Genomic DNA, 24,458 nt, shown 5'->3' with positions numbered 1-24,458 from the left:
GGCCGTCATACATATTCATGAGGAGGGTTGCGTCAGCGACGTCGAACAACGAAGCAAGGGCGCACGTTGTGCATAAATTACTGATGTGGGCGTCTACGCACGTGCTACGCACCCGCTACAGGCCCCCTGCAGGCGCCTCCGTGTAGCGTAACGGAAATGACGTGTGAAACGCCCTGAGGCGTAGAAAATCGAACGCGACGCGTTAACGTGTCAATATTCGTTGTGTTAAGGCGTCAGAATATTACCAAACTCTACGCGTTAACACGCGTTTTAATGCGGTGCGAAGAAGACATTTCTAAGCGGTCATTTGCTCAAATGGCCTCCCACAGCTGAGTGCGCATGCGTGCCAGGTTAAACGCGTTCAGACGGGCAGAACCCAAACGTGCGTGAGCCCACAGCTGAGTGCGCATGCGTGTCAGGTTAAACGCGTTCAGACGGGCAGAACCCCAACGTGCGTGAGCCCACAGCTGAGTGCGCATGCGTGTCAGGTTAAACGCGTTCAGACGGGCAGAACCCCAACGTGCGTGAGCCCAAAGATGAGTGCGCATGCGTGTCAGGTTAAACGCGTTCAGACGGGCAGAACCCCAACGTGCGTGAGCCCACAGCTGAGTGCGCATGCGTGTCAGGTTAAACGCGTTCAGACGGGCAGAACCCAAACGTGCGTGAGCCGCCTCCGATGTAAGTGATGAACTCCTGGGAGCGCACCGCGCCCCATTACAGACCGGCTCTCGCCCTCTAATAAAGGGGCGCATGTGGCGCGAACGCCGTTAAAGCGCAATATGTGGCCAACAGACGGTGCCGCTCCAGATGTGGTGGGAATCAAAAGTTGATCGACGGCTTTCATTAGGAGGCACACAGTTACAGTGGGGCCATTCTAAAGATGGAGCCCCTCCCCCCTCCTCCTCCCCCCCACCCCTGATGAATGGAGGGGAGGGAGGGAGAGAGGGACCCGGCACCGCCTCCCCTCCCCCATCCCGTTCGGCGTATGTGCATTCCGGGGCCCCATGGCTGCGCGCTCCAGACCGCAGTTAAGCAGTCCCGTCTGGAGTGCGTGAGAGCGCGCGCAACGCCGCCCCGGGGCGCGCAACATGTCTGGTCCCACTTAGGAAACGGAGGGCAGAAAAGATCATTAACAGATTTCAGCGCTGAGCAGAGCAGAGGGGGAGCTGGCCGGACTCAGATCCTGCAGAGGAGGGAGAAACTCATTTTCAGTGTATTCTTCGTTGTTATCTTACCCCACCCCACCCCTCCCCCCGACCCCAACCCCAAGGCGTTAAATACCCTTTAACCGGTTTCCTCCTAATGCTTTGGATAGGAAATGTTCGTATGCACGTGAACCCCTTGATAAGAGACGGGACGTGCCGTGTTAAGGCCACTCTTTCCTCAGTGTGCAGTCCATCAAGGGGCTTTAAGCTACCTTTAAGTAACCAGGACGGTGGTGTGACGATGCGGTCCAGCACCAGTGATCCCATCAGAACCACGAATTTCCTTCAAAATGTGAAGTTGCCAGGCACTTTATTTAGCTTTCCTGCAATTGCGCAAACATATGTTCACGCTGAATCCAAATTGTACTGCTGGTGTGAATTTTGTTACTGACGGATTAATGACGACTGCAAAACGAACTCCCTCCGATTTAAAATCTACTGCGAGACCTGATCTGAGATTTTGAACCAGTTAGCAGAGTGATAATAGTTACGTACGTATATATTTTATACGTACACATACAAACACACCGTGCGGCGTGGAGAGCAAAAGGACATTTCATTACGACAGGATAAAAGAACACTTTTAACACAAAGTTGTCGTTATTTAATAAGAGAAATACATTCCAAACAAAAGATGAGACACTATTTTAGAAATATAGACAAAACCATACATGATTGTTGTTACAAGACCGTGTGTCTGACCCAGCAGGATGCTTCTAGTGGGGTCATTTTCATGCAGAAACAGTCCTGCGTGGACAGCGGCACAGCTTTCGTGCACGTGGCGGGGGGGGGGGGGCTATTGAAACGATAACAAGTAAATAAAATGGAAAGAAATGATGCAAAGTGTAAATGCTGAAACGTCCTCAGTTCTCATCTGAGTCTCAGTTCAGTCTAAGTGTGTATATTGGATCCATGCAAAGCCCCAAAGCATGGAGACGAATTCCTTTAGAGTCAGTTATTCGCTTTCTGCGGCCTCACCGTTCATAAATGGTCTTTTTTTTGTTTTACATCTCAGCGCCATCAAAAAAATTGTTATTTAAGAGTGTTACGATCATATCAACAGGTGTTAGGAGGAACTATACTCCGCTGCCATGTCTGGTCGCCTTGTTGTTTGCTGGTTTTCCACCTGAAGCCATCACTGGCATGTCGCACACGCCCCGGGGGCAAGTCAACACCAGGCTTTGAGCTAATGGATGACAAGTTAAAGCAGAAAAATAAAAGGTGGGGGAAAAAGACACAACAGAAAGTGAAGCAAAATGTAGAACGAGGAGTCCCTGTCTCCGCATAACATCTGTTCTCGGAGAAAGAAATTGGCAACCTCTTGCGCCAGCAGAAGATAATTCGGCGGTCTCGGTTGTCCCCGGGATGCTTAACTGCTTCCTTCGCAGCTTGGAGGCGAGTGCGGTGAAATGAAGTCCGAGTAGTGCTGAGATAAGGGGAGAGAAAGGTGTGGCTGCGGGATTCCTGAAGTTGCTGTCGGGGTGTCCGTGGGGGGGTTTAACGGGGTGCGATTAAACGATGGGCAATGCCCGCCTGACAACGGCGAAGGCCAGTCAGGTTTCGGTGAGGGTGCTTGTCCTAGATCGATGGGACAACGGATTGTAAGTCTTTATTTTCAGGCTCAGGCCAAGATTGGGATACTTTCGGGGCGATACGAAATACATTTGGAAGACATTGCCTCTCGTTTCGTCTCGCGGTGGAAGTGGGGTAGTGGTTAAATGATGAGGTTTGATCATTTTGGACCGCTTCCATTGGTGAGCAGCGGTTCGCCAATCCACTTTAACACATCGTAGAAGAATGTGTTTTCACTTAGTTGAATCGCTGTCAGCCATTTATGATATAAATCAGCACAGGAAAATAAGCCGTAAAATCCCACATTTTTCTCCTTCTCTGCTCGAAAGCTGAATACACGAAGTCCGTTACGGAGGCTCTCTGACTAGCGCGGTGATTAGCATTAGATATCTCAGCCTATATGAGGCAAGCCTCGACGGCAGAGATGCAGGGCTGCAACTGAACCGTCCGCAACAGAGGTAGTGTCATGGATCATTTGCAAAAGAACATTTGCCAGTTATCCTGAGCAAACAACTGCCTCCCTTGAGAATTTGCAGAGGCAGGTGGTAAAATTGAAACTGAAATTTTGCAAACGGTGAACTGAAGCGTCTGTGTTGGGATGTGTAGGGGGATGTTTTGCAGAGTGCTCCCCCTATGGGCTAAGATACCAAACCGAGTTTGAAAGATAGCCAACTTCTCCTGTTGGCCCACCTTGAAGTTTGGGCGACACTTAAGTTGTTGAAGTGCCTCCGTAGTCGTTCCGATGAGGACTTGATGTGTGAGTTTTCACCATCCTCTCTTCAGCCTTTCTGCCTCACAGGAGTACGGCTGAGGAGCCCTCACACGACAGAAATGCCCTGCGAGGGGTTGGTAATAACTGATATTACGTCGGGCCTCTCAATGCGGTCCAGCGCCGAGCAGAGCGGGCCCAGCGAGGAGCCCTCTCGCTGGGCCCAGTTGGAGAGCAGTGTGTGAGTGGGGGCCTCTCCACGCCCAAACAGGTCCAGTTGTTCAGGCTCGTAGCCCAGTGCCGCGCCCAGCTGCCTCCACCCCCGGCCCCCTCCCTCCTGCAGGAGACGCTCCACCTCTTCCTGTCTGTGGGGCGGCAGGTTGATGTACAGACGGCCATCCATCTTACTGTCCCTCTTACTTCCTGTAGAATTGCATAAAGTCGCCCATCAATTGTCAGTGTTTGAGAAAAAGAAAGAGACTGTGGGTGTTAAATAATCAAACACGTTGTGTGTCAGACCGCCACTGCTGAAGCCTAAAAAAGTGTCAAAGTTTGAGGTTTATTAAGCTCTGGCATGGTGGTGCGTTCTTACAAGATGCCCAAATGGTAAGCACCTGCTAAAAATGGGGTCTAGCCCATCGAAAACTGGGCTGAAATTGGTTGAAAAGTAGAAGGAAGACATCTAAACCACTTAGCTGGAGAGCTAAATAGCCACCACTAAAACAAAAGCAATGTCCTAGGTCAACGTGTTGACTTGCATTGTGTATCTTAGACGGTTAAAGTTATTTGTGCGATGTATAATGTGTAATATCTGAAGGGAAGGTATGCAATATGATAATATGTAATATCTGAAGGGAGGACAGTGGAAGGGTGAGGATGCAAGGAGTAGAGGTGACGAAGGTGTATGAGTTTAAATACTTGGGGTCAACTGTCCAAAGTAACGGGGAGTGCAGAAGAGAGGTGAAGAAGAGAGCACAAGCAGGGTGGAGCGGGTGGAGAAGAGTGTCAGGAGTGCTTTGCAACAGAAGGGTACCAGCAAGAGTTAAAGGGAAGGTTTACAAGATGGTTGTGTGACTAGCTATGTTATATGGTCTGGAGATGGTGGCACTGATGAGACAGAAGGCGGAGCTGGAGGTGGCAGAGTTGAAGATGCTAAGATTTTCATTGGGAGTGACGAAGGAACGAGTATATTAGAGGGACAGCTCAGGTTGGACGGTCTGGAGACAAAGATGCTGGGTATATTGGGGAAAGGATGCTGAATATGGAGCTGCCAGGGAAGAGGAGAAGAGGAAGGCCAAAGAGGAGGTTTATGGATGTGGTGAGAGAGGACATGCAGGTGGCTGGTGTGACAGAGGAAGATGCAGAGGACAGGAAGAGATGGAAACGGATGATCCGCTGTGGCGCCCCCTAACGGGGGCAGCCGAAAGTAGTAGTAGATAATATGTAATATCTATTTTAACACTTTGGTCTATAAGTGGGCTACATTTAGCTGGATATATTCGAAGATAGATGAGAGCTAACACGTAGCCGATAGTCTGAAATCGGGCCTAGTTAGGGTTGCCAATTTTTTGACTGGACTGTCCGGTTTTCAGATATATTGTTAGGGTTCGGTCAGAAGGATCGAAGGGATGTTTAAATGTCCGGTTAGAATCATTCTGTAAATAATATTCTACTAATTCGGTCTCTGCCGCTAGGCTATTTTCCATAACATAGGTGGGTATTTGTTGCTTTAACAAGCTAAGTGTTTTGATAGGCTCATGGCTGGAGCTGGGGTAATTGCCACCAATCACAAGTGACCATATCGCCCCACAGTGGGCAGATGTTTTATTGTGTGGGCTGTGTAAGCGCATAGCATGCCATTTTGAATAGACTGTGTTGTCATCAGACCTCTCTATCCCTCCCTCTTTGGTCTAGTGCTCAGTGGGTTGTTTAAAAAAATATGGGAATCAGTCTGGTGTACCTTTACTTGGCTGGCTGTCCTGCAGGCTGTGAGAGTCAAGGAAAACACCACTGTCACTGTGGAGCTTCTCTCCCTCTGGAGATGCTCCCAGCTCAGCAGCTCGGGCCTTGGACAGAGCCCTCTTCTGTTTACACGATGTCCAGCTGAGGAGAACAGAGGATCATAATGTCAGCTCAACTACAAGCAGTAGATCATTTTTCATCCCAGGAAAAAGAAGATGAAATGGGAGGGTTTCTTTGTTTCCCAAGTAGGGTGAAGTCATTTAAACCCACGCGACTATGTGAAGTCAGTTCTGGTCTCATGGAAATTGTTGATATTGGACAAAAAAGTATGGGTGGACTATCTTTCATCTCTGCATGCTGAGAGATTTAAACCATCTGTTTCCAGGTGACAGCCAAACAAAATGTATTCGGATCATGTACTCCATTACAAAAATGCTTCTTCAACAGCTAAAACATCCTATTGTGCAAATATCATCAGTACACTTGAAGGGAATACTGCAACTCTCTTCTCCTCAGTTAAAAGGTTACTAAATCCACCTGAAAACAATATGAACGGTAACCTTTCTAATGAACAATGCTCTGCTTTTCTGAAGTTTTCCACTTCAAAATTAGTACCATTCATGAGTAGCTAGCCTCTGCTAACTTAATGCAGACTGACTTACCATCAGCAAGCGCCATGAAACCGTGCACATCTACTGTCCAATGTGACTTCAGTCTTCCCACTGAAAATCACGTTTTTGAACTTGTTACTAAGTCTAACAACTCCACATGTCACCTGGATCCAATTCCCACATCCCTTATTAAAACATGCCTGCCCTCTATCATCTCCCCGATAACCTCCATCATCATCTCCCCTCTGTGCACTGGTACAGTGCCTCCTTCACAGAAGGTTGCCCTAATCAGACCAACTCTGAAAAAAAAACCTAATTTAGACTCTAATGACCAAAACGACTACTGGCCTATTTCCAATTTACCATTCATCTCCAAAATCCTTGGGAGGGCAGTTGCATCTCAACTCCAGATCTACCTTGATAAAAATGATCTCTTTGAACAATTCCAATCTGGCTTTTGTCCCAAACATAGCACAGAAACAGCCCTGGTTAAGATCACCAATGACCTCCTTCGTGCAGCTGACCCCGGTCTACTCTCTATCCTCATCCTCCTTGACCTTACCGCAGCCTTTGATACTATACCCCATCAGCTGCTCATGGATCGCCTGGCGAGCATTGGAGTTGGGGGCACTGTGTATCAGTCAAACAAAGTTGAATCAGTTCATCTGGAAACAACATTTATTGTATCCAGATGAACTGACTGAACTTTCTTTGATTTTCTTACCTGGATTATTGAGCATGCATAAAGACACTGTATCAGTCGTTTCCTTCCTACCTTACTGACAGGACACATTCTTTAAAACTTCAGATTTACCGGTCAGAAAGTTTGATAGTTCCTCATGGAGTTCAATAGGGTTCAGTGTTGGGGCCCCTCCTGTTTTATTTACCTCCTCCCTCTTGGCAACATCTTCTGGCACTATGGTATCAATTTCCACTGCTATGTTGATGATACACAGCTTTATGTGTCCACTAAGCCCACTTCCACTCTCCCCTCCAGTACCCTCACAGCTCATCTCCATGATATACAGATATAGTTGATCAACATCTTTCTGAAATTCAACAGTAGCAAAACTGAGCTACTCCTCATTAGCACTAAATCTACACTCTCAAAAACTAATATTTGCTCACTCCCCATTGCTGGAGCCACCATACCTGTCTCCTCTCAGGATAAGAGCCTTGGTGTTATCCTAGATAGTACCCTTCCCTTTTCCAGTTATATAAACAATGTCTCCCAGATTGCATTTTTCCATCTGTGAAACATCTGCAGACTACGCCCTGCTTTAACATAACACTCCATGGAAGTCTTAGTCAATGCTTTGGTCACATCATGCATTGACTACTGCAGTGCGATCCTGGCAGTCATCCCCAACAAATTTATTCATCGACTTCAACTCATCCGGAATTCTTCAGCACAGATTATTAAGAAGAACGAAAGAACGACACTTTATTTTGTCATTGTATTCTTACAATGAATTGTATTCTTAAAATGAATGTGTTCTCTGCATTTAAACCATCCTATTGTATAGGAGTAGTGGGCAGCTGCAGCACCCAGGGACCAACTCCAGTTCTTCTTTCCATTGCCTTGCTCAGGGGCACAGGCAGGAGTATTAACCCTAAATGCATGTCTTTTTGATAGTGGGAGGAAACCGGAGCACCCGGAGGAAACCCACGCAGACACGGGGAGAACGTACAAACTCCACACAGAAAGGACCTGGGAAGGCCTGGGGTTTGAACCCAGGACCTTCTTGCTGTGAGGCAACAGTGCTAACCACTGGGCCACCATGCCATCCCTCACATTAAAAGTCCACTGATCATGTCTCTCCCCTGCTGATTCAATTACGCTGGCTTCCTTTGTCACAATGGCTTAATTTTAAAATTTCATTATTAATATTCAAAGCTCTTCATAATCTATCCCCTGCTTAACTCACAGACCTCCTTCAGACTTACACTCCACCTCGCTCCTGGCGGTCTTCACCCTCAAGCCTATTGACACTACAATCAGAATCAGAATCAGGATACTTTATTCATCCCCGAGGGGCAATTGGGTATCAAGCCATCAACCTCAGCACAATGGGTGACAGGGCTTTCTCCTATGCTGCACCCAAACTCTGGACCTCCATTCCCCGTCCCATTCTCTTACTGGACTCCACTGCAGAATTCCAAACTGCTCTTAAAACCCACCTTTTTAAACTAGCATACTCACTTTAACAGCATTAACAGCATCAAATTCATATTTATTTTTAACTCCTTCCGATATATGCTCTATTGCGTACTGTGTGTTTTATTGTTGATTGCACTAATGTTTTGTGCTACTTTGTTTTATTGTATTTGATGTAAGGTGACCTTGAGTGTCATGAAAGGCGCCCTTAATTAAGCTTATTATTATTGTTATGTTAGTTTGTTTTTTTCAGACTGTTAAATTCTTAATGCTCTATTCTTTGAATATAGTCACTGTGTAATGGTTGAAAAAAATATCCTATTCCAATATAGATATTTCTCCTACGGAGACCTCCAAAAGGGCTTTAGGGCAGTGGTCTTTAACTCCAGTCCTTTGTCCCCGAAGATTCCTGGCCAATCATGTTCACCTGGCGTGCCAGTTATAGGCCTAATTAGCATGTCGTCATGGTAACAACGCCCTGTACTTATATGTTGATCTCTCTATGGACCAGCTGAGTTGTTGGCAGGAAAAGTACAAAGGGGCATCATGTTTTGGAGCGGTCAAATAACGAACAATTGAAACACACAGCTGGCACTGCGGCACAATCACATTTGACTGGATAACTTTACCTTTGGTCATATATTATGTAGGGCTGCAACTGATGATTATTTTCATTAACAATCTATTAATCATTGCTTCAATTAATTGATTAATCATATTAGTTTTTGCCAAATCTGACATAATCAAGTGCTGACTGGTTGAGCAACCACAAGAACGCCTTCCCATTAAGGGTTACAAAGAAAACCTGCAGGAAATTGAATCCTGGATCACTGCTTTAGAGCATTTCTGTTTGAGAACTCACCACTTGTAGGCAACGTAGAGTAGCAAACCTAAAACCACAGCAGCCAGAACAGACACGTAGGCCAGGATGTTGCTGCTGCCATCTTCATCCTGGGGGGTGAACTTCGGGCTTCCCGGGGCAGGACTCACCTCCCCTTCCTCATTTACCTCAGTCACACGAGGGGTCACACGAGAACCATCAGAATCGGCGGGAGGAGATAAGATGTGCAGCTTCTTATCTATAGAGATATAGAGATAGTGAGGGACAGGAGGGTGCAAGAGAGAGAAAGAGAGCGAGAGAGAGGGAGGGTGGGGGAATAAGGCATGTTACTGAACTATCAATTCTTAGGCACACATGTGCATCATAAACATACTTGGACAGCATAAATTACAGCCAGAAATAATTCCACTGAAGCCTGCACGCCTGATGTAAGGGCAATGTCAGATCCTCAGTCCAGATCCCCTGGGGTTTTAAAACCCTGCCCTGCCCCATTCTCCATCCTGCGGCATGGCTATTTAAGGATCAAACAGCCCACGGTACTGTGCAGACCTCCACAGGGTCGAGGGGTCATGACAGAGTGGCCCCAAAATGTGTACAGATGACCGTACTCCTGGAGTGCAGGAGGGACATTTGGGGGCAAACTGATGAGAAGTCAGGGTCGAAAAGCCTCCCTTTGGCCCTCGGGTTCAGAGGGCAGTTAGCCTAAAGACCTGTCAAGCTCATACACATTAGACTACAGCCCTTAAGTGGCTTGTTCTCTTGCTACTCGTGTTTCCGGACTCCGAGTGTTGAAATGAGGTGTGGGTGCAGGTGTTGGCCACATGTCTCAGCATTCCCTGAGGACCCCCACCTTCATTCCTCCACCTCTACCTACCCCTTCAAAATCTCTGGTCTATCCTCTACAACTTTTTCGTACTCGCATGAGTTCTGGGGATTCCAAAATGGATATCCTCTCAAATTAATGAGCAGATAATCAACATTTGATGGAGCTTAACTAGTCTTCCAGGCGAGACCACCTGCAAAAGACCTGGTTTATGAGGCCAGCGCTAAACTGCTTTACTTTGGAAAACCTTGTTTGCCCCACGGATACGACATGTGTAGTAGGCTCAAGATGTGAGGAAAACATGGGCATAATAGTCTGCAGATTGTTTTTATCTGACCTGTTGTTGATAAACAACTTCCTTGTTTGATTTACATGAAATAATGAACACTTACTGTACTAGTTGGCTGGTCCACATACAACTCCAAATCACTGGCGTAAACACACAAAAACTAAGTTTAACAACACTGGAATAATTGGCGTGATCCATTTAGCTTTATCAGCCTGGTTAACTACAACCCTGAAGAGCGTCAGTTTCGCTTAACTTACTGACGCTATGGAGATACTTGTAAATGTACTGGCATCTGACCATCATAAATGCCACAGATCCATACAAAATGAGATTTGAAGGGCGTCCGGGTAGTGTAGCGGTCTATTCCGTTCCCTACTAACATGGGATCTCCAGTTCGAGTCCCCCGTGTTACCTCCGGCTTGGTCGGGCGTCCCTACAGATACAACTGGCGGTGTCTGCGGGTGGAAAGCCGGATGTGGGTATGTGTCCTGGTCGCTGCACTAGCGCCTCCTCTGGTCGGTCAGGGCACCTGTTCGGGGGAGAGGGACTGGGGGGAATAGCATGATTCCCCTACGTGCTACGTCCCCCTGGGGAAACTCCTCACTGTCAGGTGAAAAGTAACGGCTAGCGACTCCACATATATGGGAGGAGGCATGTGGTAGGTAGTCTGCAGCCCTCCCCGGATCAGCAGAGGGGGTGGAGCAGCGACTGGGAGGGCTTAGAAGAGTAGGGTAATTGGCCAAGTACAATTAGGGAGAAAAAGGGTGGGAGGGTTGAAGAGGACAAAGTATGATGATTTAAAGTGGCAATCTGGAAGATTCCAGCTGCAGCATTTTTTGGCGTACACTTCCTAGGAACCAATAACTATTTTGTCCACCACAGCACCGGCACACAGAGCATTTGTTCCACCTAGCCCCTCTAATGGACCTGTCACTGCTGGGTGATGTAAAACATGTCACTTCCTGTGCAACGCTTGGGTTTTTGATGTGACTGTCGTCACAGACAATCCTCATATTAATGCAAATGCAGGGCTTTCATCAGCGGCCAATAGATTGGATTATCATTGTGTCCCCTCATTCGGTGTAAGATTCCAACTTAACAGGCCTTTATTTAAATGAGAATCTTTGAGGTTGCCATTTTAACCTGGGTTTTAGCTAGTGACGTTGTACTATCTGCTGGTAAAGGTCCTTTATGAGTTTTGTCTGCTTATCTATGGAGACGTCGCTTCTTCTTCGAAGTTTCCACTTCCTGCCCTGTGCTGCTGCATTCAGCCGCTATAGTTAAGATGCAAAACATTATGCTCAGTCTGATGTTTCCAGGGAGAGTCCTGCACAGTACCAGTTAAAATGAGCAAGTCAGAAATTGTTCCTGATTTGTATATTTGTGGATTAGCTATCGTCTTAAATATGCCAGCGGTAGAAAGTACTACAGAGGACATTTGTTTGCTTATACAATTTCAGGATTGTGGTGGCTTTACATAACAGTAAAGTAAGGTATAATCCAGGAGAAGGTGGTCTTCTATTGAAAAACAACGACCGATAAGGAGACGAAGAACCCCCCCCAACGTGCAAAGGAGGTAATCGATTTTCAACAGAAGAGCGCCTCGGAGTGGATTATCCTGCTTATTACAGGGCTTTACCCTACGAAGGAAGTCAATGAGTTAACAGAAAATTATAATTTAAAATTATTCTAACCAGACTTCTTTCTGTGTAATTGGCTTGCTAGCATTAGCCTACAAAGGCTTCATGAGGCGCATTAATTTGGCACAAAACAAGACCGGTGATGAGTCTTGACAACGGTCCGCTATTTAGAAATAACTGACTGCAGAATCCTTTAATGGACCAATCAGAATCCAGTACTCAACATAGCCAAGTAACAACATTTGCGGGTAGATTGTTCCCTGGCCATCCCTGATTTGGTCTTAGGGCACAATTTCCTGTAATTACCATTAGTAATTAGCCTTTGATCTTCTTTTACCCTCCCACGAGCGCTTGCATAAGACTCACCCATGCAGAGAGTGTCGGAGTTGGGCTGGCAGGGTCTGATCTCGACCTCGCTGGCGGAGCACTGGGAGCATTTCTGGCAGGCTTTGGTGTGGCGGCGCTCCTCGGAGAAAGTGCCAGGGCCGCAGTCTAGACACAGCGTGTTTCCCAGGGGCCCGCACTGGCGGGCAACGCCCTTGCCCCTCCCACAGACGGAGCACGGCGCACAGAGGCCGTCTGTGCTTCCGACATCCTGCCAAACGTAAGAGTCCTCACCACAGTCGCACTGCGTGTTCACAGTTGCAGAGCAGGCGGCGAGCTCAAGGACGCCCGGCGAGCAGCGGGCGCAGGGGAGACACTGGGAGAGGTCCTCAGACGAAGAGTACGTCCCTGGGGAAACAAAGAGATAAATGAAGATGCTGTGGAGATGCTAGCTGCTCTTCCATCGAACTGTTTTTATGAGCTTTGACGTTTCATTTCTGAGCGGAAGTGAAAATCGCTCCTTGAGATTTTTATGCATGACTGCGGCGGCAAAGTTGACTTGTCGATGAGGCTATTGTGTGATGGAAACCCCTTTCCTGGTTTCCTCTAAGACTCTAGAGCGTATGACAACATAGTCCCGCAGCAAGGGATATTGCCCTGAAAACGCTTTTGTCATTGGATTTTGTTTTTTCAAACCTTTCAAAAAATTTGCATTAAATCGGCTTGACATTTGGCTGGATCCTGCTAGCCAGCATGATCTCTATCCCGCTAGCCAAATTAACATTCTCTCTCTGTCTGTAATTAAAAACGAAGGTGTATTTAGAACGAAAGCTTGATCTTAAATCCCCCGGCCTCTTTGCCAATAGGGCTGAGCAATATGAACAAAATCAAATCTCACAATATTTTTGACTGAATACTTCGATATCAATATTTGGACGATATTTTGGAGATGACTATTGGTGCTCTCACAAAATATTTACACAATGGCATTTCTGATAAACGCTCATTAGTGATGCGGATACGACGTCCAAACAGGTACAGACACATAATAGAAGCTAGAACAGTCTGATAAGTTCAGAAAACTGCATCTCTTTACTGTAATGCAGCCTTCAAAACCGGGAAGAGAAAATACTTAGTGGGTCATGTCACCATATAAGACAGCCGCCATCCCAGATGATATCTAGTCTTATATCACCATATTGATTTTTTCTCCCAAATTGTATTTGGCCAGTTACCCCACTCTTCCGAGCCGTCCCGGTCGCTGCTCCACCCCCTCTGCCGATCCGGGGAGGGCTGCAGACTACCACATGCCTCCTCCCATACATGTGGAGTCGCCAGCTGCTTCTTTTCACCTGACAGTGAGGAGTTTCACCAGGGGGGACGTAGCGCGTGGGAGGATCACGCTATCCCCCCCCCCCGAACAGGCGCCCCAACCGACCAGAGGAGGCGCTAGTGCAGCGACCAGGACACATACCCACATCCGGCTTCCCCCCTGCAGACACGGCCAATTGTGTCTGTAGGGACGCCCGACCAAGCCGGGGATTCGAACCGGCGATCCCCGTGTTGGTAGGCAACAGAACAGACCGCCACGCTACCTGGGCGCCCCAACGATATCGATTTAATATCGATATGGTTGCCCGGCCCTGTTTGGAAGCGATGTTCAGTGAGAGGCAGATGACAGAGATGATGAAAAGGCAGGTACGATATACTCTGCACCAGTACAGTGTACTAGTACACAGTGTACTAGTACAGTGTACTAGTACAGTATCACTGCATCATGAGTACTCACCCTTTGGACACTCCATGCACTTGGTGTCTTCTTGTCCACATTCCGCCTCCACACCGAAGCCGGCAGGACACAGGCTGCAGCACTGCCCCGAGTCTGTGAAGCGACCGCTGACGCAGGCCTCCCCGACAGCAGCCTGCAGCGGGTCGGTCGTTTGGTGGGAGAGAAAAAAAAGAAAAATAAAATTAGAAAGCAAAATAACTCTGATGAAGTCTCCATTTCGGGTCAGACGTGTCCACGATACGGCATCGGAGCTCTGCAAGAGGGAGAATCCTCGATTTGATTTGAAATACTTTTTCTTTTTTTTGGGGGTTCGGTACCCCCCCCGTTTTAAAATGTTTACTCGGATGCTCATATTTTCACTTCGCTTTTTTGTTTCCTTGAGTCATCAAAGTTCCCGTCTGACATCATCCGGGGCATCTGCTGTCTATTGAGCTGGACCGTTGTGACGCTTCCTCCATTTGAAAAGGGGAATAATCAGATCCCAGTGTTTACATGCGAGGCCTAAGCCTTTCATTCCGGGACGGCGGTTTATATCAAGCGGCGGGATGAGGCAACAGCCCCCCGGGGGGGGGGCGGGGCTTTGTCAGGGTGCTTTTCTTTCTCACATGGCTCGGACCACATGCGGCAAGCGAATCAAACGCATCCCCGCCCTGTCGCCGCTGAAAATAAAAACACAAAAAATGTAAAAAAAAAAAAAAACCCAAAAAAGCAGAAAAGAAAGACAAGGGGCCCTCTTATCTCTGGAAAGCGGGCCGGGTTTCCAGCCCGGGCGAGCGCGCGGCGGGGGCTTATCTGCTCGCGCCGGTAACGCGGCGGAGGCGGTTTAAGTTGAGACATGAGGGAAAGATCAGACATTCCTGAGGGCTCGTGCAGCGGAGCCGGTGCCGAACAGGAGTGGCTGGCTTTAATCAGATGGCTTTGGACCAGTGGAAAGAATGAGACATGAAGGGGGGGGTGAAGGAAAACACTCACAGAGGGAGAGGAAGGAAGAGGTAGAAAGAGCCCTCGCCGCCACCCACCACCCTGTCTAACACTTCGGCTCGTTCCAAGTCAGCGCGAGTGACACTGTAATCCACACTCTGTGTGGGGGGTGAGGGTGGGTGGGGGTGGGGGTGGGTGATATCGGTATGCGTATACGTGCGTATCTCCCGCGCTTTAGAAATGGAGGGGGGCATAAAAGGAGACGGTTGCAGCCCGAGGCGAGGGTGTCAGTTCGCCGGGCCTGCTCAGCATGCGAGCGTCTGTTTGGGTGAGGCGCGGTGAGGGGAGGCGGGGGGCCCTTTGAAGTCCCCCCCACCTCCCCTCCCCCTCTCCCCCTCCCCCGGCCCCCGCAGGTGTGTCTGTGGTGAGGGTCGGTGTGGCGCGCCCCTCCCCTTCTCCAGGCCCTAAACTGGGGCATCTTAAACATGCACACGTCCAGGGCAAGACTGTCCCACTCCGCCTGGAGGGGTGGAGGGTGGGTGGGGGGTGGTGGTGGTGGGAGGGGGGGGGTCGGGGGTTTTGGGGCGACTGACACAAGCAAACAGATGTTTAACAACTGACCTCCCACAAGGGGGAGAGTAACATCTAAACAGCCCGCCGGTGTCTCCCTCTGTCTCTGAAGTCTGCCAAGCAACACAGACAGCGTGTGAGAACCTGTGGAGCCTCTGACAAAGAGCCCACTGCCGTCACACACACACACACACACACACACACACACACACACCTATAACCATACACACACACACACACATATACACACTTATAACCACACACACACACACACACCTATAACCACACACACACACACACACACACACACACACACACACATACATACACCTATAACCACACACACACCACACACACATATACACACACCTATAACCACACACACACATTGCAATGACTCACACACACACACACACACACACACACACACACACACACCTATAACCACACACACACACACACACACACACACACACACACACACACACACACACACACATACATATACAAACCTATAACCACACACACCACACACACACACTGCAATCACTCACACACACACACACACTCACACACACACACACATACATATACACACCTATAACCACACACACACACCACACACACACACACAAACTGCAATCACTCACACACACTCACACACACACACATACATATACACACCTATAACCACACACACACACCACACACACACACACACACACAAACTGCAATCAGTCACACACACACACACACTCACTGCAATCACTCACACACACACACACACACACACACAGCAATCACTCACACACACACACACACCTATAACCACACAACACACACACACACACACACACACCTATAACCACACACCACACATAGATAAACACCTGTCCATCATGCACATACACACACATGCACACATATACAGCGGGCGCACACACACACACCATCACAAAACAAATACACATTGATACACAACACATCTGACACATACACACAAACACCACACATACAAATATCCCACGCACGCACACACGCACACACACATACATGAACACACAAAATAATCAAACACTACACACAGTGTATACACTACACACAGTGCATACACCTACATGAACACACACACACACACACACACACACACACACACACAATGCCATTCCCCAGTCACAGAACATTCCAAATCTTTCCACCACGCTGATACGCAGCTTTTGAAAATGGGGCTAGTCTCATTCCAAAAACAACAGTCACTTTTACTGCAGCGCTTACAGAGGAGCCAGATAATATCTGGAGATCGGCCACAGAACCCAGATCAGAGGCATTAGGGGTTGCTGTGGTGGTGGTGGTGTGTGTGTGTGTGGGGGGGGGGGGTTGGGTTTCCAGAAAGGCATTAAACCAGTAGGATACTTGGAGCTGGCAAACTGTGACCGGGCCCTGGCCTGTAATAAGCGAGCACTGGGAAGCATCTGGGCAGCCCTGACTAGCCCACTCCTCATGACAGATGGAGGTCCTCAGCTAACACAAGCTAACCTCTTAGCTCCGTCTTCACGCGCTGCTACATATCTGGTGGCAGCGGCACTGTTTAGTTTTGGCTGTGCAGCTGCAGGCCCTCTGTCATTTCACAGAGCCGGTCTGGGTCCCGTCTGCTCCGGTCCTGTTTGGTCTAGCTCTGCAGGTCTGGTTTTTGAGGGACAGTTCTGTTCAGGACAGAAGCTACTAAAGCCTCACCTTTATCCCACCGGTTTCCACCAGAGTGCCCTTATATCGGAGGCATGCTGGTGGGTTAGGCGGTTAGCCGTAACGGGCCTCCATCCAGAGTTTCGCTGCACGCCACATCTTCCCCAGATAGCATCCGGATGTGGGCCACTTCAGGCAGTGATGCGGCACTGATGGCCTTCTGGCCCTGACAACATGGATGTGAGCCTGAAGTGGCCCACATGTATAACAGCAAATATGGCCCAAACATGCCAAATCAAATGTGGGCCTCTTTTGGCAAAGACGCGGTGCTCTGGGCAACATGTGATCTGGATGTGACCCTGAAGTGGCCCGTGTGGTAAATGGTGATACGGCCCAAATATCACAAAGCAAATATGGGCCACCTTTGGTAAATATGTGGCACATGCGGCATTGCTATGGCTTGGTTCTGGCCCAGAGCTGGCAAACTGGAGCGGACCGCCCAAGGGCCATCATTCCATGCGGTATGTGGGGCCAGATGAAGTGCCGGGTGTGGGACGGGTCCGGGCCACAGCAATGTTGCTATCTGGGTTCCCTTTCACTCCTGACTTTCCAGTCAAAGTTAAGAGCAAATATTGTCCAAATTGGAGTGAAATGACCTTAATTTTAATTTCTCATTTATATTCATTTAGACCAAGCCTCGTTTACTTTTGCTCGTCTGTACCTCCCCCCCTTTTTTTCTTTTCTCTTTTCCCCCTGATGTCTGTATTTTTTATTTTTATTTGTATTTATTTGTTTATTTCAGGGGGGTCGTGTTGTTGGGAGGGGGGGCTGTTATAGGCCCCCTCTGTTCTGGTTTGTTATATTTTGTCTTTAAAAACCCAATAAAAGAAATTTACAAATCGCAGTGGAATCGAGTCATCACCACGGAGTACAACAGCGCGAGCGGTCACCCGGCACATCCGCCTAACGAGGGCTCGAGCAACGGCACAACATGCGCAGCTGGACAGCGCGAACGTCTCGCTACTTGCACGCTACATTTCCGCACACAGCCAACCATTCACGCACCACCTCCCCCCCCCGCTGTGAGGCGTGACGCTCATTTGCATGAAATAACTTCCTGACACGCGCGCTTCGGAATGCAGCTTTATAGCTTAACTGAAGAATTTACCGACAGTGACGTAAAGAGAAACAAAGAGCTGCAAATAAGCGAGTAGATATGTTAATGGGTCAGTAAGTGTGTCTGTGCTCTCGAACCTGTGTGTGTGTGTGGGGGGGGGGATCATGGTGGTGGGCTGTGCCAAGTAAACAGGATGTTGTGTTGCTGTAAAGCCCCTTGAGGCAAAGCTGTAATTTGTGATATTGGGCTACACAAATAAACTTGACTTGACTGAGCGTGGAAATCAACACTCAGACGGTGACAGAAGCCCCGCCCCCTGCCCCTCCCCCCGGGACGGAGAGACTACATTCAAGATGGCCGCCACCGTGTTCTGTTTCCGCCTGTATTCCATGTTGTTGGTGGTGTTAAGCAGGGCGGTGCGTCCCGACCTAGCTAACCTGGTGGTGTTAAGCAGGGTGGTGCGCCCCGACCCAGCTAACCTGGTGGTGTTCAGCAGGGTGGTGCATCCCGACCCAGCTAACCTGGTGGTGTTCAGCAGGGCGGTGCGCCCCTACCCAGCTAACCTGGTGGTGTTCAGCAGGGCGGTGCACCCCCCGACCCAGCTAACCTGATGGTGTTAAGCAGGGTGGTGCACCCCGACCCAGCTAACCTGGTGGTGTTCAGCAGGGCGGTGCACCCCCCGATCCAGCTAACCTGGTTTGGTTAAGCAGGGTGGTGCGCCCCGACCCAGCTAACCTGGTGGTGTTCAGCAGGGTGGTGCATCCCGATCCAGCTAACCTGGTTTGGTTAAGCAGGGTGGTGCACCCCGACCCAGCTAACCTGGTGGTGTTCAGCAGGGCGGTGCACCCCCCGATCCAGCTAACCTGGTGGTGTTAAGCAGGGTGGTGCGTCCCGACCCAGCTAACCCTGATCCTGATGTCACGTGCGAATGATTCTGAACTCTGATTCTGTCCAGCTGATCATTTATTATCTCTGTTAAGATGCATAATTACTGCATCATACAACATATCAGTGAGGTTAAACTGCAATACTGGACTGTCCAAACACAGGCAGAGACAGACAGGCAGGCAGACAGACAGACAGACAGGAAGGCAGGCAGACAGACAGGCAGGCAGGCAGGCAGGCAGGCAGGCAGGCAGGCGGGCAAACAGACAGGCAGGCAGACAGACAGACAGGCAGGCAGGCAGGCAGGCAGGCAGACAAACAGGAAGGCAGGCACCCAGACAGGAAGGCAGGCAGAAAGGCAGGCAGACAGACAGACAGACAGGCAGACAGACAGACAGACAGACAGACAGGCAGATAGACAGACAGGCAGGCAGGTAGACAGGCAGGCAGGCAGAAAGGCAGACAGGCAGGCAGAAAGGCAGGCAGGCAGACAGACAGGCAGGCAGTGTGATGGATGAGTTAGTGAGGATGTGTTCCAACACTTCTCGGTGCCTCGGCAACAGAAACCGAAACAGGACGGTTTTACCATATAAGAGAACAAGGTCGCCGTGTGAAAGACTCTGTTTTGTTTTGCGGTTCGTGTTGCTTTCCTGGTCGACGGTTTGATTCTTTCACTGCCAAACCACTGAAATCTGATTTGATATGAAAGAGCCGCCACAATCATAAACATCGTTTAAAGGCCCCCTTTTTTTTTTTTTTTAAATCTGTGTTTTAGCCCTTTTCCCTGAACGTGATCTGCCGCTGCGGGCGTGAGTCGGCGTGGGCCGAGTGCGGGCGAGGGGTGAGGTGACGACTCCCCCTCTCAGTCGCAGGACATTTGACATCTGCTTCTGAGTTGGAGTCGGTGTCATGCACACTCGTCTATCCTATCTGGTTCTAATCCCTTTCAAGGAAGGAGCTCATCACCCCGCTTTATTTCTCCACTCCGAGCTGACACAGCAGGGAAGGGGGGAACAGCTCGGTCTCTGAGCTGACACTCGTGAAGAAGAGGAAGATGAAAAGCTGATACTCGTGAAGAAGAGGAAGATGAAAAGCTGACACTCGTGAAGAAGAGGAAGATGAAAAGCTGACACTCGTGAAGAAGAGGAAGATGAAAAGCTGACACTCGTGAAGAAGAGGAAGATGAAAAGCTGACACTCGTGAAGAGGAAGATGAAAAGCTGACACGCGTGAAGAAGAGGAAGATGAAAAGCTGACACGCGTGAAGAAGAGGAAGATGAAAAGCTGCTTTGCAGTTTTCAGCCGCTCAATAATTTGGCATGCGTGCCCGGGATTACGCCGCTGTGCCGAGGCAGCAAAACTGAAAAAGCGCTGCTTTCACAGAGCACTTACTCAGATCTTATCTGCCCCCCCTAAGGGCAGAAGGGAGGAGGGGGAGGAGGCTGAGGGGGTGGGGGTGGGGGTGGGGGGGGGCTGCAGTTGCTCTCTCCATTTAGGTGAAGGAGTCGCAATCTAAAGGGAGTCCCTAGCGAGAACAGAGGGACCACCAAGTAGCGCTGCTTTGAGTAAGGAGCCTCCTGATGAGGCTCTCAACCCCACGGCTGTCAGAGTCACTCAGTCAACACACACACACACACACACACACACACACACACACACACACACACACACACTCTCGTCTCGTTTTAACCCTCGCTGTGCCTGAAGCCTTCCTGTGCCTTTTTGAAGTGAGAACACTTGTGATGTGATGTATGTGTGCAGGCTGCAGCCTGGACTTTCCACACTAAATCTAGTCTGAGTGATGATAAGCACACGAAAGCCCAGGAGGACGTGTGTGTGTGTGTGTGTGTGTGTGTGTGTGTATGTGTGTGTGTGTGTGTGTGTCTCTCTCTCTCTCTCTCTCTCTCTCTCTCTCTCTCTCTCCCTCACTCCATCTGTGCGTGTGTGTCTGTGTGTCTTGGTGACCCTTGACCTTCACACCCCGGTAGTAATAGCAATATAACAGAGGCCTGAGCATCACCGCCAGCACTTCCCGGCAGGGCCGGGCCGAGGCACCAGCAAGCTGTGAGGACAGCAGTCTGATCCGCATGGCCCATCTGCACTGACACACACCCAGCGCCACAGCCTCACAAAGAACCAGCGCCAGTCTCACAAAGAACCAGCACCACAGCCTCACAAAGAACCAGCACCACAGCCTCACAAAGAACCAGCACCACAGCCTCACAAAGAACCAGCACCACAGCCTCACAAAGAACCAGCGCCACAGCCTCACAAAGAACCAGCGCCAGTCTCACAAAGAACCAGCACCACAGCCTCACAAAGAACCAGCACCACAGCTTCATAAAGAACCAGCGCCACAGCCTCACAAAGAACCAGCGCCAGTCTCACAAAGAACCAGCGCCACAGTCTCACAAAGAACCAGCGCCACAGCCCCACAAAGAACCAGCGCCACAGCCCCACAAAGAACCAGCACCATAGCCTCACAAAGAACCAGTTCCACAGCCTCGCAAAGAACCAGTACCACAGCCTCACAAAGAACCAGTGCCACAGCCTCACAAAGAACCAGTACCACAGCCTCACAAAGAACCAGTACCACAGCCCCACAAAGAACCAGTACCACAGCCTCAACACACACCAGCTGCTGCTGAGTCTAACTTACATGACACTCTGCGTCTTCATAAGCACTCAGCTGAAAGGGTGCAGAGTTTGTTTTGTGTGTTTTTGTGGTGGGATATGAACCTTACATTATAATGACTTCTACAGACTGTAATGGACTACAGCACGTAACTTCTACAGACTGTAATGGACTACAGCACGTAACTTCTACAGACTGTAATGGATTACAGCATGTAACTTCTACAGACTGTAATGGATTACAGCACGTAACTTCTACAGACTGTAATGGATTACAGCACGTAACTTCTACAGACTGTAATGGATTACAGCATGTAACTTCTACAGACTGTAATGGACTACAGCACATAACTTCTACAGACTGTAATGGATTACAGCATGTAACTTCTACAGACTGTAATGGATTACAGCATGTAACTTCTAGACTGTAATGGATTACAGCATGTAACTTCTACAGACTGTAATGGATTACAGCATGTAACTTCTACAGACTGTAATGGATTACAGCATGTAACTTCTACAGACTGTAATGGATTACAGCACGTAACTTCTACAGACTGTAATGGATTACAGCACGTAACTTCTACAGACTGTAATGGATTACAGCACGTAACTTCTACAGACTGTAATGGATTACAGCACGTAACTTCTACAGACTGTAATGGACTACAGCATGTAACTTCTACAGACTGTAATGGACTACAGCATGTAACTTCTACAGACTGTAATGGATTACTTTAATGGATTTCTTATTGCTGGGGAAATCTCTTGATGGCCAACACCCTTATCGCAGATGCTCATCTGAGACCAGCACATTTCCACAGCCTGAACCGGTCCTCTGGACTACCCCCAAACAAATCTGCTTAACTACTACATGGAAATTCAAATGACTGTGTAAGAAGGTCACCCCTTGCCTCCACCGAGAGAGAGAGAGAGAGAGAGAGAGAGAGAGAGAGAGAGAGAGAGAGAGAGAGAGAGAGAGACACACACACACGCACGCACGCAATTAAAAACACACGCACAGAAAAAACTCACGTAAACACACACACACAAACGCTCACATCAGCACACACGCACGCACGCACGCACGCACTCTAAAAACACACGCAGACACACAAAACACTCACATCAACACACATGCAGACACACACACATGCACACACGCACAGACACACAAAAACACATGCACACACAAAAACGCTCAGATCAACACACATGCACGCACGCACGCACGCACACGGACACACACAAAAACACATCAACACACGCACACAGACACACACGCATGCACACACATGCACACAGACACACATACACACACGCATGCACACACACGCGTGCAGACACACAAAGCACATCAACACACACGCACAGGCGCGCGCGCACACACACACGCACGCACGCACACACACACACACACACACAACCCCCTTCCCACCACAAACTGGAAGAAAATGACGATAATTGCCTTGCTCCGGATATCCAGACCCCAGCAATACTTAAAACTATACCTCACTTTTTTTCCAGGAGTCGCCGTGAGCAGTAAATGTGGCAGCAGCAACGTAAAAGCCTTTGTAAGTTAACACAAAACTGGCTGCGGACAAATGTGGCGCTTAATCACCAGGTGAGCCAAGCTCACCGAGCTGCACCCAGACACGACGGGACCTGTCCGGCGCGCAAACCGTGCGCCGGCGTGTCTGCGCGGCACCACAGAAGAAGACGGCAGATCACCTTTCTGCGGGAAGCCCTGCCGACGATATGCCCCCATGACACGGCGTGACGGCCACCAGATACCCATCTCCCCCCGAAAGAGGGCGACCTGACAGGAGGGCTTCCTCCCCCGGCCCGCTGACGGTCGGCTCTCCAGACCAGAAGAACAACGCGAGCGATAGGAGATCAAAGATAAAGGAGATCAAAGATAAAGGAGATCAAAGATAAGAGATCAAAGATAAAGGAGATCAAAGATAAGAGATACATGTTTCATGTTTTATCAAACCCTTTTGTGAAACCAATTAGCGCCCTTTTAGATGTCTACTTTGCAGCTAGTTTGCCGCGCAACAGCGCAGCAGACGTGACTCGGTGACGTGTGTCACAAAACCAACGTTGTTCGATCCCCCGCTCGGTTCTGCTGCCGCGTTTCATTGAGAACATCAGCCGCGGTTTACTAGAACTTCTCTTCCGGTCCAACTACTCTTTTTTACATCTTTATGAGGACCTCTTTTTTCCTGACTAGGGGGAACTAAAGGGAAAGTCAAACATCCGGTGTGAACGCGCTCATTACGTGGGTGCAGCGCGAGACGAACCGGGGGAGTCGCAGGCGACGCGTGCGGGACTCACGGTGAGCAGCAGCAGCGGCAGCAGCGCGCGGACCGCGCGCGGGCTCATGTCTCCGGTGCGTCCGCAGGAGGGCGCCTCGGGTCGTGGGCGAAGATCCCCGGCTAAGCGGGCGGGCGAGCGAAGTAAATCCCCGTCTTCACGCCGCGGGACCGAGGAGGGGGCAGCGACCGGGACGCCTCTCCTCAGACCGTCTCCTCCTCCATGGAACCCGCAGCCAGGTCTCCGCGGGCGAGTCTCCGGGTCCTGCGGAGCAACCTTCCCCCTGCAGCAAAGCAAAACCCTCCGCGCACTCGTAGAGCCAAGCGGTTCGGATCGCTTTAATCCCGCAGCTGCAGCCGAGGCGGGCTTGACACGAGGGTCCGGGCGGCGGGGGGTGGAGGAGGAGGAGG

General features: G+C 49.5%; 1 protein-coding gene across 2 annotated transcripts; it reads right to left on the bottom strand.

The window, feature by feature from the left end:
- Positions 1–1,809: 1,809 nt before the first annotated feature.
- Positions 1,810–24,415, bottom strand: nradd (neurotrophin receptor associated death domain). 2 transcript variants are annotated; one of them, XM_056286729.1, is made up of 6 exons: positions 24,070–24,415; positions 13,924–14,056; positions 12,177–12,542; positions 9,080–9,296; positions 5,447–5,589; positions 1,810–3,909 (listed from the first exon to the last, which is right to left on the bottom strand). In XM_056286729.1, the coding sequence occupies exons 1-6, from the start codon at positions 24,115–24,117 to the stop codon at positions 3,596–3,598; spliced, it is 1,221 nt and encodes a 406-aa protein (XP_056142704.1). In that variant the 5' UTR covers positions 24,118–24,415; the 3' UTR covers positions 1,810–3,595. The 2 variants fall into 2 exon arrangements, with proteins under 2 accessions (XP_056142704.1, XP_056142703.1); XM_056286728.1 differs by lacking the exon at positions 24,070–24,415 and having other exon boundaries at positions 13,924–14,349.
- Positions 24,416–24,458: the final 43 nt, after the last annotated feature.

Source organism: Lampris incognitus, chromosome 9 (genome assembly GCF_029633865.1).
Source record: "Lampris incognitus isolate fLamInc1 chromosome 9, fLamInc1.hap2, whole genome shotgun sequence".
Lineage (NCBI taxonomy): Eukaryota > Metazoa > Chordata > Actinopteri > Lampriformes > Lampridae > Lampris > Lampris incognitus.
Note: the sequence above shows the minus strand (reverse complement) of the source record. Positions and strands in the feature narration are given on the sequence as shown.

What these genes read in the sequence shown, in the direction of transcription:
- nradd (XM_056286728.1), bottom strand. Translation starts at nt 14,275, where the DNA reads ATGAGCATCCGAGTAAACATTTTAAAACGGGGGGGGTACCGAACCCCC. An exon ending in GTGCATGGAGTGTCCAAAGG is followed by an intron (nt 12,543 to 13,923) that starts GTGAGTACTCAT and finishes TTGTTTCCCCAG; the next exon opens with GGACGTACTCTTCGTCTGAG. An exon ending in CTCCGACACTCTCTGCATGG is followed by an intron (nt 9,297 to 12,176) that starts GTGAGTCTTATG and finishes ATATCTCTATAG; the next exon opens with ATAAGAAGCTGCACATCTTA.